Genomic DNA, 25,148 nt, shown 5'->3' on the forward strand with positions numbered 1-25,148 from the left:
GTGACCAGTCTGATCACCTGTACCTGTCCCTCCCTGTAATGTGACACTGGTCCCAGCCCCCAGCCCAGCACTGTCCCCCACCCCCCACACAGGCCTCTGCAGGGGAGTGTCAGCTCTTGGGGTCAGCATTGTCTCATATAAGAAGCAGTGAGGCCTCCCCAGCAGTAGAGTGTCAGCTCCTGGGGTTAGAGGCCTCCCCAGCAGTAGAGTGTCAGCTCCTGGGGTTAGAGGCCTCCCAGCAGTAGAGTGTCAGCTCCTGGGGTTAGAGGCCTCCCCAGCAGTAGAGTGTCAGCTCCTGGGGTTAGAGGCCTCCGCAGCAGTAGAGTGTCAGCTCCTGGGGTTAGAGGCCTCCCCAGCAGTAGAGTGTCAGCTCCTGGGGTTAGAGGCCTCCCAGCAGTAGAGTGTCAGCTCCTGGGGTTAGAGGCCTCCCAGCAGTAGAGTGTCAGCTCCTGGAGTTAGAGGCCTCCGCAGCAGTAGAGTGTCAGCTCCTGGGGTTAGAGGCCTCCGCAGCAGTAGAGTGTCAGCTCCTGGGGTTAGAGGCCTCCCCAGCAGTAGAGTGTCAGCTCCTGGGGTTAGAGGCCTCCCCAGCAGTAGAGTGTCAGCTCCTGGGGTTAGAGGCCTCCGCAGCAGTAGAGTGTCAGCTCCTGGGGTTAGAGGCCTCCCCAGCAGTAGAGTGTCAGCTCCTGGGCTCAGCATTCTCTCCTATAAGAAGCAGTAAGGCCTGACAGCTGTATCCGCCATTTTATTCCACTGTAGATGATGTAGCGATCAGCACTGATCCTCAGAGGAGGCACTCCGCCTGACGTACCTGCCGGGGGAGAAGAGATTACAGCCAATATAACCAGATATAATAATACGGAAATAGTATCATAGTATGGAGGGGTTGCAGGTCACATTATCAGTGGGTGATGTCATGTTATGGGGTTCCAGGTCACGTTATGAGGGGTTGAGGTCATGTCATGGGGTTCCAGGTCACGTTATCAGGGGGTGATGTCATGTCATGAGGTGCCAGGTCACGTTATGTGGGGTTGAGGTCATGTCATGGGGTTCCAGGTCACGTTAGCAGGGGGTGAGGTCACGTTATCAGGAGGTGAGGTCACGTTATTGGGTTCCAGATTATGTTATCAGGGGGTGAGGTGATGTTATGGGGTTCCAGGTCACATTATGAGGGGTTTAGGTCATGTCATAGAGTTCCATGTCACGTTATCGGGGGTAAGGTCATGTTATGGGGTTCCAGGTTACGTTATCAGGGGGTGAGGTGATGTTATGGGGTTCCAGGTCATGTTATTCTGGGTTTAGGTCATGTCATAGAGTTCCATGTCACGTTATCAGGGGGTAAGGTCATGTCATGGGGTTCCAGGTTACGTTATCAAGGGGTGAGGTCATGTCATGGGGTTCCAGATTATGTTATCAGGGGGTGAGGTCACGTTATCAGGGGGTGAGATCACGTTATCAGGGGGTGAGGTTACGTTATGGGGTACCAGATCACGTTATCAAGGGGTGAGGTCACGTTATGTGGTTCCAGGTCACGTTATGAGGGAGTGAGGTTATGTTATGGGGGTTCCAGGTCATGTTATCAGGGGTTGAGGTCAAGTCATGGGGTTCCAAGTCACGTTATCAGGGGGTAAGGTCATGTCATGGGGTTCCAGGTTACATTATAAGGGGTGAGGTCATGTCATGGGGTTCCAGGTCACGTTATGAGAGGGTGAGGTCATGTCATGGGGTTCCAGGTCAAGTTATCAGGGGGTGAGGTCATGTTATGGGGTTCCAGGTCAAATTATCAGGGGGGTGACGTCATGTTATGGGGTTCCAGGTCACGTTATCAGGGGGTGAGGTCATGTCATGGGGTTCCAGGTTACGTTATAAATGGGTTGAGGTCATGTCCTGGGGTTCCAGGTCACGTTATGAGGGGGTATGGTCATGCCCTGGGGTTCCAGCTCACGTTATCAGGGTGTGAGGTCATGTCATGGGGTTCCAGGTCACGTTATCAGGGTGTGAGGTCATGTCATGGGGTTCCAGGTCACGTTATCAGGGGGTGAGGTCATGTCATGGGGTTCCAGGTCACGTTATCAGGGGGTGAGGTCATGTTATGGGGTTCCAGGTCAGGTTATCAGGGGGTGAGGTCATGTCATGGGCTTCCAGGACACGTTATGAGGGGGTGAGGTCATGTCATGGGGTTCCAGGTCACGTTATCAGGGGGTGAGGTCATGTTATGGGGTTCCAGGTCAAATTATCAGGGGGTGATGTCATGTTATGGGGTTCCAGGTCACGTTATGAGGGGGTGATGTAATGTCATGGGGTGCCAGGTCACGTTATGTGGGGGTGAGGTCATGTCATTGGGTTCCAGGTCACGTTATCAGGGGTTGAGGTCATGTCATGGGGTTCCAGGTCACGTTATCAGGGGGTGAGGTCATGTCATGGGGTGCCAGGTCACGTTATGTGGGGGTGAGGTCATGTCATGGGGTTCCAGGTCACGTTATCAGGGGGTGAGGTCACGTTATTGGGTTCCAGATTATGTTATCAGGGGTTGAGGTCATGTCATGGGGTTCCAGGTCACGTTAGCAGGGGGTGAGGTCACGTTATCAGGAGGTGAGGTCACGTTATTGGGTTCCAGATTATGTTATCAGGGGGTGAGGTTATGTCATGGGGTTCCAGGTTACGTTATCAGGGGGTGAGGTGATGTTATGGGGTTCCAGGTCATGTTATTCTGGGTTTAGGTCATGTCATAGAGTTCCATGTCACGTTATCAGGGGGTAAGGTCATGTCATGGGGTTCCAGGTTACGTTATCAAGGGGTAAGGTCATGTCATGGGGTTCCAGATCATGTTATCAGGGGGTGAGGTGTGAGGTCATATCATGGGGTTCCAGGTCACGTTATCAGAGGGTGAGGTCACGTTATCAGGGGGTGAGATCACATTATCAGGGGGTGAGATTACGTTATGGGTTACCAGATCACGTTATCAAGGGGTGAGGTCACGTTATGTGGTTCCAGGTCACGTTATGAGGGAGTGAGGTCATGTTATGGGGGTTCCAGGTCATGTTATCAGGGGGTGAGGTCAAGTCATGGGGTTCCAAGTGACGTTATCAGGGGGTAAGGTCATGTCATGGGGTTCCAGGTTACATTATAAGGGGTGAGGTCATGTCATGGGGTTCCAGGTCACGTTATGAGGGGGTAAGGTCATGTCATGGGGTTCCAGGTCACGTTATGAGGGGGTAAGGTCATGTCATGGGGTTCCAGGTCACGTTATCAGGGGGTGAGGTCATGTCATGGGGTTCCAGGTCACGTTATGAGGGGGTAAGGTCATGTCATGGGGTTCCAGGTCACGTTATCAGGGGGTGAGGTCATGTTATGGGGTTCCAGGTCACGTTATCAGGGGGTGAGGTCATGTTATGTGTTTCCAGGTCAAATTATCAGGGGGTGACGTCATGTTATGGGGTTCCAGGTCACGTTATCAGGGGGTGAGGTCATGTCATGGGGTTCCAGGTCACGTTATCAGGGGGTGAGGTCATGTTATGTGTTTCCAGGTCAAATTATCAGGGGGTGACGTCATGTTATGGGGTTCCAGGTCACGTTATCAGGGGGTGAGGTCATGTCATGGGGTTCCAGGTTACATTATAAAGGGGTTGAGGTCATGTCCTGGGGTTCCAGGTCACGTTATCAGGGGGTGAGGTCATGCCCTGGGGTTCCAGCTCACATTATCAGGGTGTGAGGTCATGTCCTGGGGTTCCAGGTCACGTTATCAGGGTGTGAGGTCATGTCATGGGGTTCCAGGTCACGTTATCAGGGGGTGAGGTCATGTCATGGGGTTCCAGGTCACGTTATCAGGGGGTGGGGTCATGTTATGGGGTTCCAGGTCACGTTATGAGGGAGTGAGGTCATGTTATGGGGGTTCCAGGACACGTTATGAGGGGGTGAGGTCATGTTATGTGTTTCCAGGTCAAATTATCAGGGGGTGACGTCATGTTATGGGGTTCCAGGTCACGTTATCAGGGGGTGAGGTCATGTCATGGGGTTCCAGGTTACATTATAAAGGGGTTGAGGTCATGTCCTGGGGTTCCAGGTCACGTTATCAGGGGGTGAGGTCATGCCCTGGGGTTCCAGGTCACGTTATCAGGGTGTGAGGTCATGTCCTGGGGTTCCAGGTCACGTTATCAGGGTGTGAGGTCATGTCATGGGGTTCCAGGTCACGTTATCAGGGGGTGAGGTCATGTCATGGGGTTCCAGGTCACGTTATCAGGGGGTGGGGTCATGTTATGGGGTTCCAGGTCACGTTATGAGGGAGTGAGGTCATGTTATGGGGGTTCCAGGACACGTTATGAGGGGGTGAGGTCATGTCATGGGGTTCCAGGTCACGTTATCAGGGGGTGAGGTCATGTCATGGGGTTCCAGGTCACGTTATCAGGGGGTGAGGTCATGTTATGGGGTTCCAGGTCAAATTATCAGGGGGTGACGTCATGTTATGGGGTTCCAGGTCACGTTATCAGGGGGTGAGGTCATGTCATGGGGTTCCAGGTCACGTTATCAGGGGGTGAGGTCATGTCATGGGGTGCCAGGTCACGTTATGTGGGGGTGAGGTCATGTCATGGGGTTCCAGGTCACATTATCAGGGGGTGAGGTCATGTCATGGAGTTCCAGGTCACGTTATGAGGGGGTGAGGTCATGTCATGGGGTTCCAGGTCACGTTATCAGGGGGTGAGGTCATGTCATGGGGTTCCAGGTCACATTATCAGGGGGTGAGGTCATGTTATGGGGTTCCAGGTCACATCAGGGGGCGAGGTCATGTTATGGGGTTCCAGGTCACATCAGGGGGTGAGGTCATGTTATGGGGTTCCAGGTCACATTATCAGGGGGTAAGGTCATGTTATGGGGTTCCAGGTCACGTTATCAGGGGGTGAGGTCATGTTATGGGGTTCCAGGTCACATTATCAGGGGGTAAGGTCATGTTATGGGGTTCCAGGTCACGTTATCAGGGGGTGAGGTCATATCATGGGGTTCCAGGTCACGTTATCAGGGGGTAAGGTCATGTGATGAGATGACTTGATGTTCTTGATGTGTTGTTGCCGGCACATGAGCGGCACGTTTGTATGTGATGCTGCCTGTACGCGGTGTCCCCTGTACACAGGCGCGGCTCCTCTACTGTACTTCCTGCACTGCAGCACATTCCTCCTCACACTGTACTCAGCGGGAATTACATAAGAGAGAAAGATCAACCCGTCCGACCAGGAAGTGTTACAACACGCATCAGTACATACTGTCACCATACACTGCCCGGAACCCCGTACTGTAATCACACCGACCAGGACATACGACTGTCATCATACACTGCCCGGAACCCCATACTGTAATCACACCGACCAGGACATACGGCTGTCACCATACACTGCCCGGAACCCCATACTGTAATCACACCGACCAGGACATACGACTGTCACCATACAGCGCTGCCCGGAACCCCGTACTGTAATCACACCGACCAGGACATACGACTGTCACCATACACTGCCCGGAACCCTGTACTGTAATCACACCGACCAGGACATACGACTGTCACCATACACTGCCCGGAACCCTGTACTGTAATCACACCGACCAGGACATACGACTGTCACCATACAGCGCTGCCCGGAACTCTGTACTGTAATCACACCGACCAGGACATACGACTGTCACCATACACTGCCCGGAACTCTGTACTGTAATCACACCGACCAGGACATACGACTGTCACCATACACTGCCCGGAACTCTGTACTGTAATCACACCGACCAGGACATACGACTGTCACCATACACTGCCCGGAACCCTGTACTGTAATCACACCGACCAGGACATACGACTGTCATCATACACTGCCCGGAACCCTGTACTGTAATCACACCGACCAGGACATACGACTGTCATCATACACTGCCCGGAACCCCGTACTGTAATCACACCGACCAGGACATACGACTGTCACCATACACTGCCCGGAACCCCGTACTGTAATCACACCGACCAGGACATACGACTGTCACCATACACTGCCCGGAACCCTGTACTGTAATCACACCGACCAGGATATATGACTGTCACCATATACTGCCCGGAACCCTGTACTGTAATCACACCGACCAGGACATACGACTGTCACCATACACTGCCCGGAACCCTGTACTGTAATCACACCGACCAGGATATATGACTGTCACCATATACTGCCCGGAACCCTGTACTGTAATCACACCGACCAGGACATACGACTGTCACCATACACTGCCCGGAACCGCCCTCACCCCTGCTGACTATAAGATCCTGGACCCGACAGTCTTGATACTTACTCACAACAACAGATGATGATTCCTACAGGAAGTGACAGCAGGGAGCAGAGGAGCAGCAGCCGCACACTCTCATACATGGTCCTGGTCCCTGCACCAGCGAGAGAGAGTGTGAGCTCCCGGGGTCAGGGATGATGGGAGTGATGATGCATTGTGTGATGATGAGGATGGTCAGTGTCACCTGGGTAACAAGTCTCCTGGTCCCAGCAAGGCATCCAGCGGAGCCGACACAGCGAGCAGTTCATGGCCAACGTCCTCTTATCTGAGAAGAGACATCACATCCTCTACTCCACTCTCCTCCAGAGCTGCACTCACTATTCTGCTGTTACATCATGTCTAATCCTCCAGAGCTGCACTCACTATTCTGCTGTTACATCATGTCTGATCCTCCAGAGCTGCACTCACTATTCTGCTGTTACATCATGTCTCACTATCCTCCAGAGCTGCACTCACTATTCTGCTGTTACATCCTGTCTCATCCTCCAGAGCTGCACTCACTATTCTGCAGTTACATTCTGTCTCATCCTCCAGAGCTGCATTGACTATTCTGCTGTTACATCCTGTCTCATCCTCCAGAGCTGCACTCACTATTCTGCTGTTACATCAGGTCTCATCCTCCAGAGCTGCACTCACTATTCTGCTGTTATGTCTCATCCTCCAGAGCTGCACTCACTATTCTGCTGTTACATCATGTCTCCTCCTCCAGAGCTGCACTCACTATTCTGCTGTTACATCCTGTCTCATCCTCCAGAGCTGCACTCACTATTCTGCTGTTACATCATGTCTCATCCTCCAGAGCTGCACTCACTGTTCTGCTGTTACATCATGTCTCCTCCTCCAGAGCTGCACTCACTATTCTGCTGTTACATCATGGCTCATCCTCCAGAGCTGCACTCACTATTCTGCTGTTACATCCTGTCTCATCCTCCAGAGCTGCACTCACTATTCTGCTGTTACATCATGGCTCATCCTCCAGAGCTGCACTCACTGTTCTGCTGTTACATCATGTCTCCTCCTCCAGAGCTGCACTCACTATTCTGCTGTTATGTCTCATCCTCCAGAGCTGCACTCACTGTTCTGCTGTTACATCATGTCTCCTCCTCCAGAGCTGCACTCACTATTCTGCTGTTACATCCTGTCTCAGATCAGGGAAGGGGCCCAGGTCAGCTGACATTTTCTCCACCCCCATTTATATAGACTGCATTACAGGTGACACATAGTGGGCTGCAGCTGTAATGACAGGTGACTACTAGCAGAGGGCGCTGGGTGCGGCTGGTCACTGTGTGAGGTAATTGGCAGCTAAGGGCCCTTTTACACGGAAAGATTATATGACAGATTATCTGCCAAAGATTTGAAGCCAAAGCCAGGAATCGACTGTAAACAGAGATCAGGTAATAAAGGAAAGCCTAAGATTTCTCTTTTCAAACCCATTCCTGGTTTTGGCTTCAAATCTTTGGCAGATAATCTTTCTGTGTAAAAGGGCCCTTAGGCGACAAGTATCAAACTGGGAAAGTGCCCACAGCAACCAATCACAGCTCAGCTTTCATTTTACCAGAGCTGAGCTGTGGTTGGTTGCCATGCAAGCTGGTATTCAGTTATTATGGGAGCTTTGATTGGGTTGCTATGGGAGCTGGGATTGGGTTGCTATGGGAGCTAGGATTGGGTTGCTATAGGAGCTGGGATTGGGTTGCTATGGGAGCTAGGATTGGGTTGCTATAGGAGCTGGGATTGGGTTGCTATAGGAGCTGGGATTGGGTTGCTGTTAGAATTGGGATTGGGTTGCTATGGGAGCTGGGATTGGGTTGCTATGGGAGCTGGGATTGGGTTGCTGTTAGAATTGGGATTGGGTTGCTATGGGAGCTAGGATTGGGTTGCTATGGGAGCTAAAATTGGGTTGCTGTTAAAGTTGGGATTGGGTTGCTATGGGAGCTGGGATTGGGTTGCTATGGGAACTGGGATTGGGTTGCTATGGGAGCTGGGATTGGGTTGCTATGGGAGCTGGGATTGGGTTGCTATGGGAGCTGGGATTGGGTTGCTATGGGAGCTGGGATTGGGTTGCTATGGGCAGTTTACACCAGTTTAAATTTCATGGTTGGATAAATCTGGGCCTAGTGTACGGCCACGCCTATATGAAACGCTCCACCTGCTACAACGGACAAGGGACGTACTTACTGCAGACCGGGGGGCAGAGGGCTGTGGAGAAGCGAGACGAACACAGATTAATTCTCTGCAGTCCTGTGTAAGCCCCTCCCCCACAGTCTCACATGAAGCCCCTCCCCCACAGTCTCATGTGAAGTCCCTCCCCCCACAGTCTCACGTAAAGCCCCTCCCCCACAATCTCACATGAAGCCCCTCCCCCACACTGTCATGTGAAGCCCCTCCCCCACAGTCTCATGTGAAGCCCCTACCTTACAGTCTCATGTGACGCCCCTCCCCCACAGTCTCATGTGAGGCCCCTCCCCCACAGTCTCACGTGAAGCCCCTCCCCCACAGTCTCACATGAAGCCCCTCCCCCACAGTCTCATGTGAACCCCCTTCCCCACAGTCTCACGTAAAGCCCCTTCCCCTCAGTGTCACGTAAAGCCCCTCCCCCACAGTCTCATGTGAAGCCCCTCCCCCACAGTCTCATGTGAACCCCCTTCCCCACAGTCTCATGTGAAGCCCCTCCCCCACAGTCTCATGTGAAGCCCCTCCCCCACAGTCTCATGTCAAGCCCCTCCCCCACAGTCTCATGTCAAGCCCCTCCCCCACAGTCTCATGTCAAGCCCCTCCCCCACAGTCTCATGTCAAGCCCCTCCCCCACAGTCTCATGTGAAGCCCCTCCCCCACAGTCTCATGTGAAGCCCCTCCCCCACAGTCTCATATGAAGCCCCTCCCCCACAGTCTCATGTGAAGCCCCTCCCCAACAGTCCCATGTGAAGCCCCTCCCCCACAGTCTCATATGAAGCCCCTCCCCACAGTCTCAAGTCAAGCCCTTCCCCCACAGTCTCATGTGAAGCCCCTCCCCCACAGTCTCATATGAAGCCCCTCCCCCACAGTCTCATGTGAAGCCCCTCCCCAACAGTTCTATGTGAAGCCCCTCCCCCACAGTCCCATATGAAGCCCCTCCCCACAGTCTCATGTCAAGCCCTTCTCCTACAGTCTCACGATTCCCCTCCCCTGCAGTCTTTTGTGAAGCCCCCCTCCATGGTCTTGCGTGAAGCCCCTCCCCCACAGTCTCACGTGAAGCCCCTTCCCCTCAGTCTCACGTAAAGCCCCTCCCCCGCAGTCTCCTGTGAAGCCCCTCCCCCGCAGTCTCCTGTGAAGCCCCTCCCCCGCAGTCTCATGTGAAGCCCCTCCCCCACAGTCTCATGTGAAGCCCCTCCCCCACAGTCTCATGTGAAGCCCCTCCCCCACAGTCTCACGTGAAGCCCCTCCCCCACAGTCTCATATGAAGCCCCTCCCCCACAGTCTCATGTGAAGCCCCTCCCCAACAGTCCCATGTGAAGCCCCTCCCCCACAGTCTCATATGAAGCCCCTCCCCACAGTCTCATGTCAAGCCCCTCCCCCACAGTCTCATATGAAGCCCTTCCCCACAGTCCCATGTGAAGCCCCTCCCCCACAGTCTCATATGAAGCCCCTCCCCACAGTCTCATGTCAAGCCCTTCTCCTACAGTCTCACGATTCCCCTCCCCCAAAGTTCCATGTGAAGCCCCTCCCCTGCAGTCTTTTGTGAAGCCCCTCTCCATGGTCTTGCGTGAAGCCCCTCCCCCACAGTCCCACGTGAAGCCCCTCCCCCACAGTCCCACGTGAAGCCCCTCCCCCACAGTCCCACGTGAAGCCCCTCCCCCACAGTCTGTACCTTCCTTGGTGTATTCCATCAGCTTCACCTCATGGAGCCAGTCCCAGTAGGCCGCGATTCCCAGCCGGTCCCGGGTGATCTCTGTGGGGGCAGAGTATCAGGGTTACTGTGTGGTTGGTGACCCCCCTTATCCTCCGCCACCCTGTGTCCCCCTGCTGCCCCTCCATGGTGGTCCCCTATGCTGGGGTATTCTCCCCTCCTATACTCCTAAACAAGGTGTGATGTGCAGGGCACCAGGAGCCCCAGTCCATGTTGATGTATATAATATGCAGCACACACAACACTGAGGGGATTGCGGGGGTGGGGTGTGTACACTGGGGGGTCAAATAGGTTTAACATGTACATGCTTGGGGTGCGGGTATGACATGAATATGCTGGGGGTCAAATAGGTTTAACATGTACATGCTTGGGGTGCGGGTATGAAATGTATATGCTGGGGGTGGGGGTATGACATGTATATGCTGGGGGTGCGGGTATGACATGTATATGCTGGGGGTGCGGGTATGACATGTATATGCTGGGGGTGGGGGTATGACATGTATATGCTGGGGGTGGGGGTATGACATGTATATGCTGGGGGTGGGGGTATGACATGTATATGCTGGGGGTGGGGGTATGACATGTATATGCTGGGGGGTCAAATAGGTTTAACATGTACATGCTTGGGGTGCGGGTATGAAATGTATATGCTGGGGGTGCGGGTATGACAAGTATATGCTGGGGGGTCAAATAGGTTTAACATGTACATGCTTGGGGTGCGGGTATGAAATGTATATGCTGGGGGTGCGGGTATGACATGTATATGCTGGGGGTGCGGGTATGACATGTATATGCTGCGGGTGGAGGTATGACATGTATATGCTGGGGGTGGGGGTATGACATGTATATGCTGGGGGTGGAGGTATGACATGTATATGCTGGGGGTGGGGGTATGACATGTATATGCTGGGGGTGGGGGTATGATATGTATATGCTGGGGGTGGAGGTATGACATGTATATGCGGGGGGTGCGGGTATGACATGTATATGCTGGGGGTGGAGGTATGACATGTATATGCTGGGGGTGGGAGTATTACATGTATTTGCTGGGGGTGGAGGTATGACATGTATATGCGGGGGGTGCGGGTATGAAATGTATATGCTGGGGGTGGGGGTATTACATGTATATGCTGGGGGTGGGGGTATGACATGTATATGCTGGGGGTGCGGGTATGACATGTATATGCTGGGGGTGCGGGTATGAAATGTATATGCTGGGGGTGCGGGTATGACAAGTATATGCTGGGGGTGGGGGTATTACATGTATATGCTGGGGGTGGGGGTATGACAAGTATATGCTGGGGGTGGGGGTATGACATGTATATGCTGGGGGTGGAGGTATGACATGTATATGCTGGGGGGTCAAATAGGTTTAACATGTACATGCTTGGGGTGCGGGTATGAAATGTATATGCTGGGGGTGGAGGTATGACATGTATATGCTGGGGGTGGGGGTATGACATGTATATGCTGGGGGTGGAGGTATGACATGTATATGCGGGGGGTGCGGGTATGACATGTATATGCTGGGGGTATTACATGTATATGCTGGGGGTGGGGGTATGACATGTATATGCTGGGGGTGCGGGTATGACATGTATATGCTGGGGGTGGAGGTATGACATGTATATGCGGGGGGTGGGGGTATGACATGTATATGCTGGGGGTGGAGGTATGACATGTATATGCTGGGGGTGCGGGTATGACATGTATATGCTGGGGGTGGAGGTATGACATGTATATGCTGGGGGTGCGGGTATGACATGTATATGCTGGGGGTGGAGGTATGACATGTATATGCTGGGGGTGGGGGTATGACAAGTATATGCTGGGGGTGCGGGTATGACAAGTATATGCTGGGGGTGCGGGTATGACATGTATATGCTGGGGGGTCAAATAGGTTTAACATGTACATGCTTGGGGTGCAGATATGACAAGTATATGCTGGGGGTGCGGGTATGACATGTATATGCTGGGGGTGCGGGTATGACATGTATATGCTGGGGGTGCGGGTATGACATGTATATGCTGGGGGTATGACATGTATATGCTGGGGGTGGGGGTATGACATGTATATGCTGGGGGTGCGGGTATGACATGTATATGCTGGGGGTGGGGGTATGACATGTATATGCTGGGGGGTGCGGGTATGACATGTATATGCTGGGGGTGCGGGTATGACATGTATATGCTGGGGGTGGAGGTATGACATGTATATGCTGGGGGTGCGGGTATGACATGTATATGCTGGGGGGTGCGGGTATTACATGTATATGCTGGGGGGTCAAATAGGTTTAACATGTACATGCTTGGGGTGCAGATATGACAAGTATATGCTGGGGGTGGGGGTATGACATGTATATGCTGGGGGTGCGGGTATGACATGTATATGCTGGGGGTGGAGGTATGACATGTATATGCTGGGGGTGGAGGTATGACATGTATATGCAGGGGGTGCGGGTATTACATGTATATGCTGGGGGTGGGGGTATTACATGTATATGCTGGGGGTATGACATGTATATGCTGGGGGTGGGGGTATGACATGTATATGCTGGGGGTGCGGGTATGACATGTATATGCTGGGGGTGCGGGTATTACATGTATATGCTGGGGGTGGGGGTATGACATGTATATGCTGGGGGTGGAGGTATGACATGTATATGCTGGGGGTGCGGGTATGACAAGTATATGCTGGGGGTGGGGGTATGACGTGTATATGCTGGGGGTGCGGGTATGACATGTATATGCTGGGGGTGCGGGTATGACATGTATATGCTGGGGGTGCGGGTATGACATGTATATGCTGGGGGTGGGGGTATGACATGTATATGCGGGGGGTGCGGGTATTACATGTATATGCTGGGGGTGCGGGTATTACATGTATATGCTGGGGGTATGACATGTATATGCTGGGGGTGGGGGTATGACATGTATATGCTGGGGGTGGGGGTATGACATGTATATGCTGGGGGTGCGGGTATTACATGTATATGCTGGGGGTGCGGGTATGACATGTATATGCTGGGGGTGCGGGTATGACATGTATATGCTGGGGGTGGGGGTATGACATGTATATGCGGGGGGTGCGGGTATTACATGTATATGCTGGGGGTGCGGGTATTACATGTATATGCTGGGGGTGCGGGTATTACATGTATATGCTGGGGGTGCGGGTATTACATGTATATGCTGGGGGTTCGGGTATGACATGTATATGCTGTGGGTGCGGGTATGACATGTATATGCTGGGGGTGGGGGTATGACATGTATATGCGGGGGGTGCGGGTATTACATGTATATGCTGGGGGTGCGGGTATTACATGTATATGCTGGGGGTGGGGGTATGACATGTATATGCAGGGGGTGCGGATATCCATCATGTCCTCACCCAGCACTCGGAACACACGATGCGTCTTCTCAGTGATAAACAGCATGGCGCCCTCATCTGGTAAAGGGAGTACACAATGAGTGACATCATACAACAGCAACATGCAGAGGAGCAGGAGGAGCGGCAGGAGGATACGGGTGTGGAGGAGCGCTGCAGGATGACATGGGGGCGGAGGAGCGGAGGAGGACACGGGGTGGAGAAGGAATGGCTGAGGAATAGAGGACATGGGGTAGAGCACGAGTACACAGGGGGGCAGAGGAGCGGCAGGAGGATACATGGGGGCAGGAGGAGAGGCAGAAGGACACAGGGGGTAGGAAGTGCGGCAGGCGGAGACAGGGGGACAAGGAGTGGTAGGAGGACATGGGAGAAGAGGAGCAGCAGGAGGACACAGGGGTGGTGGAGAGGCAGGAGGACATGGAGGGCGGAGGAGTGGCAGGAGGGCACAGGGGGAGAAGGAGTGGCAGAAGGACACGATGAAGGAGGAGAGACGGGAGGACACGGGGGGCGGAGGAGAGGCGGGAGGACACGGGGCGGAGGAGAGGCGGGAGGACACGGGGCGGAGGAGAGGCGGGAGGACACGGGTCAGGTGGGCAGCAGGAGGACAGAATGGAGAAGGAGCAGCAACTGGAGTATAGGCAGGAGGACACAGGGCAGGGGGCAGCAGGAAGACAGGGGGTGGCAGGAGGACACGGGGAGAAAAAGTGGCAGGATGATGTGTGTGTGTGTGGGGGGTCGGAGGCACAGCAGGAGGACCCAGGGGGCGGAGGAGAGGCAGGAGGACACAGGGGAACGGAGGAGCGGCAGGAGGACCCAGGGGAACGGAGGAGCGGCAGGTGAACATGGGGGCAGAGAATAATAATAATACTGCTGTTATTTGTATAGCGCCCACAGATTCCGCAGCACTTTACATAGTTTGCCAAATATTGTTCCCTGTCCCCATTCGGGCTCACAATCTAAATTCCCCTATCTGTATGTTTTGGGTGTGGGAGGAAACCGGATACCCGGAGGAAACCCAGGCAAACACGGAGAGAACATACAAACTCTTTGCAGATGTTGTCCTTGGCGGGATTTGAACCCAGGACCCCAGCGCTGCAAGGCTACAGTGCTAACCACTGAGCCACCGTGCTGCCCACAATGAAAATACGCTAATTTTGGGCACCAAGGATTAGGCCGGCAGAGAACCTGGAACTATCACCCATATGTATAGAAAGCCGTCACCTTACAGCCTCCTCCACCCTGTCAGCTCCTGGGGCAGAGAAATAGAGGACATAGGGTGGAGCACGATTACACAGGGGGGCAGAGGAGTGGTAGGGAGGAAAGGGGAGCAGAAGAGGGGCAGGAGGACACGGGGGCAGAAAGAGCACCAGAAGGACATGGGGGGTAGGAGGTGTAGCAGGAGGACACAGGGAGGCGGAGGAGAAGCAGGAGGACACAGGTCAGGTTGGCAGCAGAAGGACAGGGGGTGACAGGAGGACAAGGGAGAAACAGTGGCAGAAGGACATGTGGGGGGCGGAGGAGCAGCAGAAGGAAACAGGGGGCAGAAGAGAGGCAGGAGGACTGGGGGGTCGGAGTAGCAACAGGAGGACACGGGGGTGGAGGAGCAGCAGGAGGACACGGAAGTAGCGGAGGAGAAGCAGGAGAACATGGGAGCAGAGGAGCAGCCGAAGGACATGGGGGGTTTGGAGGAGCTGCAGGAGGACTCAGGGAGGTGGAAGAGTGGCAGGAGGACATGGGAGCAGAGGAGCAGCAGGAGGACACGGGGGGAGGGGAGAGACGGGAGGACACAGGGGGCAGAAGAGAGGCAGGAGGACTGGGGGGTCGGAGTAGCAACAGGAGGACATGGGGGTGGAGGAGCAGCAGGAGGACATGGGGGCGAGAACAGGCATAAGGAAAAGGGAGGAATGGCAGGAAGACACAGGGAAGAGGAGCGGCAGGAGGACACAAGGGTGGAGGATTGGCAGGAGGACACAGGGGGCAGAAGAGCAGCAGGAGGACACGTAGGTGGAGGACCGGCAGGAGGACACGGGGTGGGAGGAGCAGCAGGAGGACATGGGGGCGAGGACAGGCATAAGGAAAAGGGAGGAGTGGCAGGAAGACACGAGGGTGGAGGAGCAGCAGGAGGACACGGGGCAGAGGAGCAGCAGGAGGACACGAGGGTGGAGGACCGGCAGGAGGACACGGGGCAGAGGAGCAGCAGGAGGACACGAGGGTGGAGGAGGACACGAGGGTGGAGGAGCAGCAGGAGGACACGAGGGTGGAGGACCGGCAGGAGGACACGGGGCAGAGGAGCAGCAGGAGGACACGGGGCAGAGGAGCAGCAGGAGGACACGGGGCAGAGGAGCAGCAGGAGGACACGAGGGTGGAGGAGCGGCAGGAGGACACGAGGGTGGAGGACCAGCAGGAGGACACAGGGGGCAGAGGAGCAGCAGGAGGACACGGGGCAGAGGAGCAGCAGGAGGACACGGGGCAGAGGAGCAGCAGGAGGACACGAGGGTGGAGGACCAGCAGGAGGACACAGGGGGCAGAGGAGCAGCAGGAGGACATGAGGGTGGAGGAGAAGCAGGGGGACACGAAGGGGGGGTGCTCACCCACTCCATATAGGTGGAAGCTGTTGGGCCCCGGGTGGCGGCTGCAGCTTCGGCTCCGCTTCACCATTTTATAATATTCACATAACTTCTCAAACCGTTTCTTCAGGTTCCGGTCCTGACGCAGACAGAAGACGCAACCGGAGACCAAAGGGAGTAGCAGGAGGAGGGAGAGCAACCGCAGGCGCCACATCTACTGGGAAACACTATGGTGCTATATATATGTGATCACAGTAAGGAGCTATATGTATATATATATATATATATATATGTTTTAGGATTAGGAGCATAATCTGTTTCGGGACAGCTCTTGTAATCCAAATCCACTCTTATACCAAAGCAAATGTTCCCATAAGAAGTCACTGATCTGCAGACAATTGGTTCCACCCCCCAAATATACTGATTATTATTCTGAATAACATGTAGAAGAGATGAAACAATGAGAAGCAGCTGGATATGTGATATATAAGTTACTGTACAGTATAGTATCAGCATGTGGTGTATAATGTATAGTAACTGTATAACCCTGATAACACAGCAGCAGCTGGATATGTGATATATAAGTTACTGTACAGTATAGCAATCAGCATGTGGTGTATAATGTATAGTAACTGTATAACCCTGATAACACAGCAGCAGCTGGATATGTGATATATAAGTTACTGTACAGTATAGCAGCATGTGGTATATAATGTATAGTAACTGTATAACCCTGATAACACTGCAGCTGGATATGTGATATATAAGTTACTGTACAGTATAGCAGCGTGTGGTATATAATGTATAGTAACTGTATAACCCTGATAACACAGCAGCAGCTGGATATGTGATATATAAGTTACTGTACAGTAAAGCAGCATGTGGTATATAATGTATAGTAACTGTATAACCCTGATAACACTGCAGCTGGATATGTGATATATAAGTTACTGTACAGTATAGCAATCAGCATGTGGTGTACAATGTATAGTAACTGTATAACCCTGATAACACTGCAGCTGGATATGTGATATATAAGTTACTGTACAGTATAGCAGCATGTGGTATATAATGTATAGTAACTGTATAACCCTGATAACACTGCAGCAGCTGGATATGTGATATATAAGTTACTGTACAGTATAGCAGCATGTGGTGTATAATGTATAGTAACTGTATAACCCTGATAACACTGCAGCAGCTGGATATGTGATATATAAGTTACTGTACAGTATAGCAGCTTGTGGTGTATAATGTATAGTAACTGTATAACCCTGATAACACTGCAGCTGGATATGTGATATATAAGTTACTGTACAGTATAGCAGCATGTGGTATATAATGTATAGTAACTGTATAACCCTGATAACACAGCAGCTGGATATGTGATATATAAGTTACTGTACAGTATAGCAGCATGTGGTGTATAATGTATAGTAACTGTATAACCCTGATAACACAGCAGCTGGATATGTGATATATAAGTTACTGTACAGTATAGCAGCATGTGGTGTATAATGTATAGTAACTGTATAACCCTGATAACACAGCAGCTGGATATGTGATATATAAGTTACTGTACAGTATAGCAGCATGTGGTATATAATGTATAGTAACTGTATAACCCTGATAACACAGCAGCAGCTGGATATGTGATATATAAGTTACTGTACAGTATAGCAGCATGTGGTATATAATGTATAGTAACTGTATAACCCTGATAACACAGCAGCTGGATATGTGATATGTTATTGTACAGTATAGCAGCACGTGGTATATAATGTATAGTAACTGTATAACCCTGATAACACAGCAGCTGGATATGTGATATATAAGTTACTGTACAGTATAACACCATGTGGTATATAATGTATAGTAACTGTATAACCCTGATAACACAGCAGCAGCTGGATATGTGATATATAAGTTACTGTACAGTATTGCAATCAGCATGTGGTGTATAATGTATGGTAACTGTATAACCCTGATAACACAGCAGCTGGATATGTGATATATAAGTTACTGTACAGTATAGCAGCATGTGGTGTATAATGTATAGTAACTGTATAACCCTGATAACACAGCAGCTGGATGTGATATATAAGTTACTGTACAGTATAGCAGCATGTGGTGTATAATGTATGGTAACTGTATAACCCTGATAACACAGCAGCTGGATATGTGATATATAAGTTACTGTACAGTATAGCAGCATGTGGTGTATAATGTATAGTAACTGTATAACCCTGATAACACAGCAGCTGGATATGTGATATATAAGTTACTGCACAATATAGCAGCATGTGGTATATAATGTATTGTAACTGTATAACCCTTATAACACAGCAGCTGGATATGTGATATATAAGTTACTGTACAGTATAGCAGCATGTGGTGTATAATGCCGTGGGCTGCGGGGCTGGGGCGATCGTGCGGCCGGGGGCTGGGGGCGATCGTGCGGCCGGGGGCTGCGGGGCTGGGGGCGATCGTGCGGCCGGGGGCTGGGGGCGATCGTGCGGCCGGGGGCTGCGGGGCTGGGGGCGATCGTGCGGCCGGGGGGTTAATGGGGCGGGCTGCAGACAAAATCGTTTCTCTGCTATTGAAAGTATAGGGCCGGGATCTGCAGCGAGTCTCCCTGCAAAAATGCAGCAAGGAGACTCGCTGCAGATCCGGCAAGTGGGTTTGTAACCTAAACAAACAAAATCTTTGCTGGAAACAAGTGGGCGTGTCAGCAATGACAGGACACTATACACTACAAGACTGCCCCCTGGTGGTGGAGAGGAGATCAGCAATGACAGGACACTATACATACAACAAGACTGCCCCCTGGTGGTGGAGAGGAGATCAGCAATGTCAGGACACTATCCACAACAAGACTGCCCCCTGGTGGTGGAGAGAAGATCAGCAATGACAGGACACTATACACAACAAGACTGCCCCCTGGTGGTGGAGGGGAGATCAGCAATGTCAGGACACTATCCACAACAAGACTGCCCCCTGGTGGTGGAGAGGAGATCAGCAATGACAGGACACTATACACACAACAAGACTGCCCCCTGGTGGTGGAGAGGAGATCAGCAATGTCAGGACACTATCCACAACAAGACTGCCCCCTGGTGGTGGAGAGAAGATCAGCAATGACAGGACACTATACATACAAGACTGCCCCCTGGTGGTGGAGAGGAGGTCAGCAATGACAGAACACTATACACACAACAAGACTGCCCCCTGGTGGTGGAGAGGAGATCAGTAATGACAGGACACTATACACACAAGACTGCCCCCTGGTGGTGGAGAGGAGATCAGCAATGACAGGACACTATACATACAAGACTGCCCCCTGGTGGTGGAGAGGAGATCAGCAATGACAGGACACTATACATACAAGACTGCCCCCTGGTGGTGGAGAGGAGATCAGCAATGACAGGACACTGTACACAACAAGACTGCCCCCTGGTGGTGGAGAGGAGATCAGCAATGACAGGACACTATACATACAACAAGACTGCCGCCTGGTGGTGGAGAGGAGATCAGCAATGACAGGACAATATACACACAACAAGACTGCCCCCTGGTGGTGGAGGGGAGATTAGCAATGACAGGAGAATATACACAACAAGACTGCCCCCTGGTGGTGGAGAGGAGATCAGCAATGACAGGACACTATACACATACACACAACAAGACTGCCCCCTGGTGGTGGAGAGGAGATCAGCAATGTCAGGACACTATCCACAACAATACTGCCCCCTGGTGGTGGAGAGGAGGTCAGCAATGACAGAACACTATACACACAACAAGACTGCCCCCTGGTGGTGGAGAGGAGATCAGCAATGACAGGACACTATACACACAAGACTGCCCCCTGGTGGTGGAGAGGAGATCAGCAATGACAGGACACTATACATACAAGACTGCCCCCTGGTGGTGGAGAGGAGATCAGCAATGACAGGACACTATACATACAAGACTGCCCCCTGGTGGTGGAGAGGAGATCAGCAATGACAGGACACTGTACACAACAAGACTGCCCCCTGGTGGTGGAGAGGAGATCAGCAATGACAGGACACTATACATACAACAAGACTGCCGCCTGGTGGTGGAGAGGAGATCAGCAATGACAGGACAATATACACACAACAAGACTGCCCCCTGGTGGTGGAGGGGAGATTAGCAATGACAGGAGAATATACACAACAAGACTGCCCCCTGGTGGTGGAGAGGAGATCAGCAATGACAGGACACTATACACATACACACAACAAGACTGCCCCCTGGTGGTGGAGAGGAGATCAGCAATGACAGGACACTATACACATACACACAACAAGACTGCCCCCTGGTGGTGGAGAGGAGATCAGCAATGACAGGACACTATACACAACAATACTGGTGGCGATCATGCGGCCGGGGGCTGCAGGGCTGGGGGCGATAGTGCGGCCGGGGGCTGGGGGCGATATACATTACCTGATCCCGGCTCCTGCTTGCTTCAGCGGCTCCCGGCACGTTCCGCCTGGCCAATTAGTGCGCTGCCCCGCCGCAGCGCACTGATTGGCCGGGCGGGCCTTGAAGACACCGGGATTTTGTCTGCAGCCCGCCCCATTAATCCCCCGGCCGCCGGACATTATACATTACCCGGTCCACGTTCCTGCTTGCTTCGGGGCTCCCGGTGTCTTCACGGCCCGCCCGGCCAATCAGTGCGCTGCGGCGGGGCAGAGCACTGATTGGCCAGGCGGAACGTGCCGGGAGCCACTGAAGCAAGCAGGAGCCGGGATCAGGTAATGTATATCGCCCCCAGCCCCCGGCCGCACGATCGCCCCCAGCCCTGCAGCCCCCGGCCGCATGATCGCCCGCAGCCCCCGGCCGCATGATCGCCCCCAGCCCCCGGCCGCACAATCGCCCCCAGCCCCGCAGCCCCCGGCCGCACGATCGCCCCCAGCCCCCGGCCGCACGATCGCCCCCAGCCTTGCAGCCCCCGACCGCATGATCGCCCCCAGCCCCGCAGCCCCCGGCCGCATGATCGCCCCCAGCCCCCGGCCGCACAATCGCCCCCAGCCCCGCAGCCCCCGGCCGCACGATCGCCCCCAGCCCCCGGCCGCACGACCGCCCCCAGCCCCGCAGCCCCCGGCCGCACGATCGCCCCCAGCCCCGCAGCCCCCGGCCGCACGATCGCCCCCAGCCCCCGGCTGCGGGCGATCATGCGGCCGGGGGCTGCGGGGCTGCAGGCGATCGTGCGGCCGGGGGCTGGGGGTGATCGTGCGGCCGGGGGGTTAATGGGGCTGGGGGCGATCGTGCGGCCGGGGGGTTAATGGGGCGGGCTGCAGACAAAATCGCAGCAGGGATGTACATCCCTGCTGCGAGTTTCTCTGCTATTGAAAGTATAGGGTCGGGATCTGCAGCGAGTCTCCCTGCAAAAATGCAGCAAGGAGACTCGCTGCAGATCCGGCAAGTGGGTTTGTAACCTAAACAAACAAAATCTTTGCTGGAAACAAGTGGGCGTGTCAGCAATGACAGGACACTATACACTACAAGACTGCCCCCTGGTGGTGGAGAGGAGATCAGCAATGACAGGACACTATACATACAACAAGACTGCCCCCTGGTGGTGGAGAGGAGATCAGCAATGTCAGGACACTATCCACAACAAGACTGCCCCCTGGTGGTGGAGAGAAGATCAGCAATGACAGGACACTATACACAACAAGACTGCCCCCTGGTGGTGGAGGGGAGATCAGCAATGTCAGGACACTATCCACAACAAGACTGCCCCCTGGTGGTGGAGAGGAGATCAGCAATGACAGGACACTATACACACAACAAGACTGCCCCCTGGTGGTGGAGAGGAGATCAGCAATGACAAGACAATATACACATAACAAGACTGCCCCCTGGTGGTGGAGAGGAGATCAGCAATGACAGGACAATATATACACAACAATACTGCCCCCTGGTGGTGGAGAGGAGATCAGCAATGACAGGACACTATACACAACAATACTGCCCCCTGGTGGTGGAGAGGAGATCAGCAATGACAGGACACTATACACAACAATACTGCCCCCTGGTGGTGGAGAGGAGATCAGCAATGACAGGACACTATACACAACAATACTGCCCCCTGGTGGTGGAGAGGAGATCAGCAATGACAGGACACTATACACAACAATACTGCCCCCTGGTGGTGGAGAGGAGATCAGCAATGACAGGACACTATACACAACAATACTGCCCCCTGGTGGTGGAGAGGAGATCAGCAATGACAGGACACTATACATACAAGACTGCCGCCTGGTGGTGGAGAGAAGATCAGCAATGACAGGACACTATACACACAAGACTGCCGCCTGGTGGTGGAGAGAAGATCAGCAATGACAGGACACTATACACACAACAAGACTGCCTCCTGGTGGTGGAGAGGAGATCAGCAATGACAGGACACTATACATACAAGACTGCCCCCTGGTGGTGGAGAGAAGATCAGCAATGACAGGACACTATACACACAACAAGACTGCCCCCTGGTGGTGGAGGGGAGATCAGCAATGACAGGACAATATACACATAACGAGACTGCCCCCTGGTGGTGGAGGGGAGATCAGCAATGACAGGACACTATACATACAAGACTGCCCCCTGGTGGTGGAGAGGAGATCAGCAATGACAGGACACTATACACATAACGAGACTGCCCCCTGGTGGTGGAGAGGAGATCAGCAATGACAGGACACTATACACACAAGACTGCCCCCTGGTGGTGGAGAGGAAATCAGCAATGACAGGACACTATACACACAAGACTGCCCCCTGGTGGTGGAGAGGAAATCAGCAATGACAGGACACTATACATACATGACTGCCCCCTGGTGGTGGAGAGGAAATCAGCAATGACAGGACACTATACACAACAATACTGCCCCCTGGTGGTGGAGAGGAAATCAGCAATGACAGGACACTGTACACAACAATACTGCCCCCTGGTGGTGGAGAGGAGATCAGCAATGACAGGACACTATACACAACAATACTGCCCCCTGGTGGTGGAGAGGAGATCAGCAATGACAGGACACTGTACACATACACACAACAAGACTGCCCCCTGGTGGTGGAGAGGAGATCAGCAGTGCACATGATATGAATACACACATACATTGTTACCGACACCTGATGGTGGAACTACAACTCCCAGATGCAATCACCTCTCTTGTCATGGTCTCACCACACTATTATAAGAGGGGCAGCATAAATAGTAGAATCTATTATCCAGGACAGGACATAATTCTGTCTCCAAACAGTCAGCAAAAGACAATGAGGAATGGCGGCTCCCTGCACTAACCTGACCTGTAGTGATAGCAGAGCAACTGATCCTGACCGATCAACTGCCAATCACAGCAGAGAAACCATGAGACTGTAATACTGGACATCACCACCAGGGGCAGCGTATACTTAGCATGAGACTGTAATACCGGACATCACCACCAGAGGCAGCGTATACTGTGCATGAGAGTGTAATACCGGACATCACCACCAGGGGCAGCGTATACTGTGCATGAGACTGTAATACCGGACATCACCACCAGGGGCAGCGTATACTGTGCATGAGACTGTAATACCGGACATCACCACCAGGGGCAGCGTATAGTGTGCATGAGACTGTAATACCGGACATCACCACCAGAGGCAGCGTATAGTGTGCATGAGACTGTAATACCGGACATCACCACCAGGGGCAGCGTATAGTGTGCATGAGACTGTAATACCGGACATCACCACCCGGGGCAGCGTATACTGTGCATCAGACTGTAATACCGGACATCACCACCAGGGGCAGCGTATACTGTGCATGAGAGTGTAATACCGGACATCACCACCAGGGGCAGCGTATACTGTGCATGAGAGTGTAATACCGGACATCACCACCAGAGGCAGCGTATACTGTGCATGAGACTGTAATACCGGACATCACCACCAGGGGCAGCGTATACTGTGCATGAGAGTGTAATACCGGACATCACCAACAGAGGCAGCGTATACTGTGCATGAGACTGTAATACCAGACATCACCACCAGGGGCAGCGTATACTGTGCATGAGAGTGTAATACCGGACATCACCACCAGGGGCAGCGTATACTGTGCATGAGACTGTAATACCGGACATCACCACCAGGGGCAGCGTATACTGTGCATGAGAGTGTAATACCGGACATCACCACCAGGGGCAGAGTATACTGTGCATGAGACTGTAATACCGGACATCACCACCAGGGGCAGCGTATACTGTGCATGAGAGTGTAATACCGGACATCACCACCAGGGGCAGCGTATACTGTGCATGAGAGTGTAATACCGGACATCACCACCAGGGGCAGCGTATACTGTGCATGAGACTGTAATACCGGACATCACCACCAGGGGCAGCGTATACTGTGCATGAGAGTGTAATACCGGACATCACCACCAGGGGCAGAGTATACTGTGCATGAGACTGTAATACCGGACATCACCACCAGGGGCAGCGTATACTGTGCATGAGAGTGTAATACCGGACATCACCACCAGGGGCAGCGTATACTGTGCATGAGACTGTAATACCGGACATCACCACCAGGGGCAGCGTATACTGTGCATGAGACTGTAATACCGGACATCACCACCAGGGGCAGCGTATAGTGTGCATGAGACTGTAATACCGGACATCACCACAAGAGGCAGCGTATACTGTGCATGAGACTGTAATACCGGACATCACCACCAGGGGCAGCGTATACTGTGCATGAGACTGTAATACCGGACATCACCACCAGAGGCAGCGTATACTGTGCATGAGACTGTAATACCGGACATCACCACCAGGGGCAGCGTATACTGTGCATGAGAGTGTAATACCGGACATCACCACCCGGGGCAGCGTATACTGTGCATGATACTGTAATACCGGACATCCCCACCAGAGGCAGCGTATACTGTGCATGAGACTGTAATACCGGACATCACCAC

The 25,148-nt window shown here is 53.1% G+C and overlaps 1 protein-coding gene across 5 annotated transcripts; it reads right to left on the bottom strand.

Moving 5' to 3' along the window:
- Positions 1-723: 723 nt before the first annotated feature.
- TMEM95 (transmembrane protein 95) lies at positions 724-23,571 on the bottom strand. 5 transcript variants are annotated; one of them, XM_069952159.1, is made up of 8 exons: positions 23,487-23,571; positions 16,178-16,367; positions 13,590-13,646; positions 10,160-10,240; positions 8,491-8,511; positions 6,500-6,580; positions 6,322-6,409; positions 724-808 (listed from the first exon to the last, which is right to left on the bottom strand). In XM_069952159.1, exons 2-8 carry the CDS (start codon positions 16,365-16,367, stop codon positions 769-771), a joined length of 558 nt encoding a protein of 185 aa, XP_069808260.1. In that variant the 5' UTR covers positions 23,487-23,571; the 3' UTR covers positions 724-768. The 5 variants fall into 5 exon arrangements, with proteins under 5 accessions (XP_069808260.1, XP_069808341.1, XP_069808421.1 ...); XM_069952240.1 differs by having other exon boundaries at positions 16,178-16,380; positions 23,487-23,552; XM_069952320.1 differs by having other exon boundaries at positions 16,178-16,388; positions 23,487-23,536.
- Between the last annotated feature and the right edge of the window lie 1,577 nt (positions 23,572-25,148).

This window comes from Dendropsophus ebraccatus, chromosome 1 (genome assembly GCF_027789765.1).
Source record: "Dendropsophus ebraccatus isolate aDenEbr1 chromosome 1, aDenEbr1.pat, whole genome shotgun sequence".
Classification (NCBI taxonomy): Eukaryota; Metazoa; Chordata; class Amphibia; order Anura; family Hylidae; genus Dendropsophus; species Dendropsophus ebraccatus.

What these genes read in the sequence shown, in the direction of transcription:
- TMEM95 (XM_069952080.1), bottom strand. An exon ending in CTTCCACCTATATGGAGTGG is followed by an intron (nt 13,647 to 16,177) that starts GTGAGCACCCCC and finishes TCCCTTTACCAG; the next exon opens with ATGAGGGCGCCATGCTGTTT. An exon ending in GATGGAATACACCAAGGAAG is followed by an intron (nt 8,512 to 10,159) that starts GTACAGACTGTG and finishes GCTTCTCCACAG; the next exon opens with CCCTCTGCCCCCCGGTCTGC.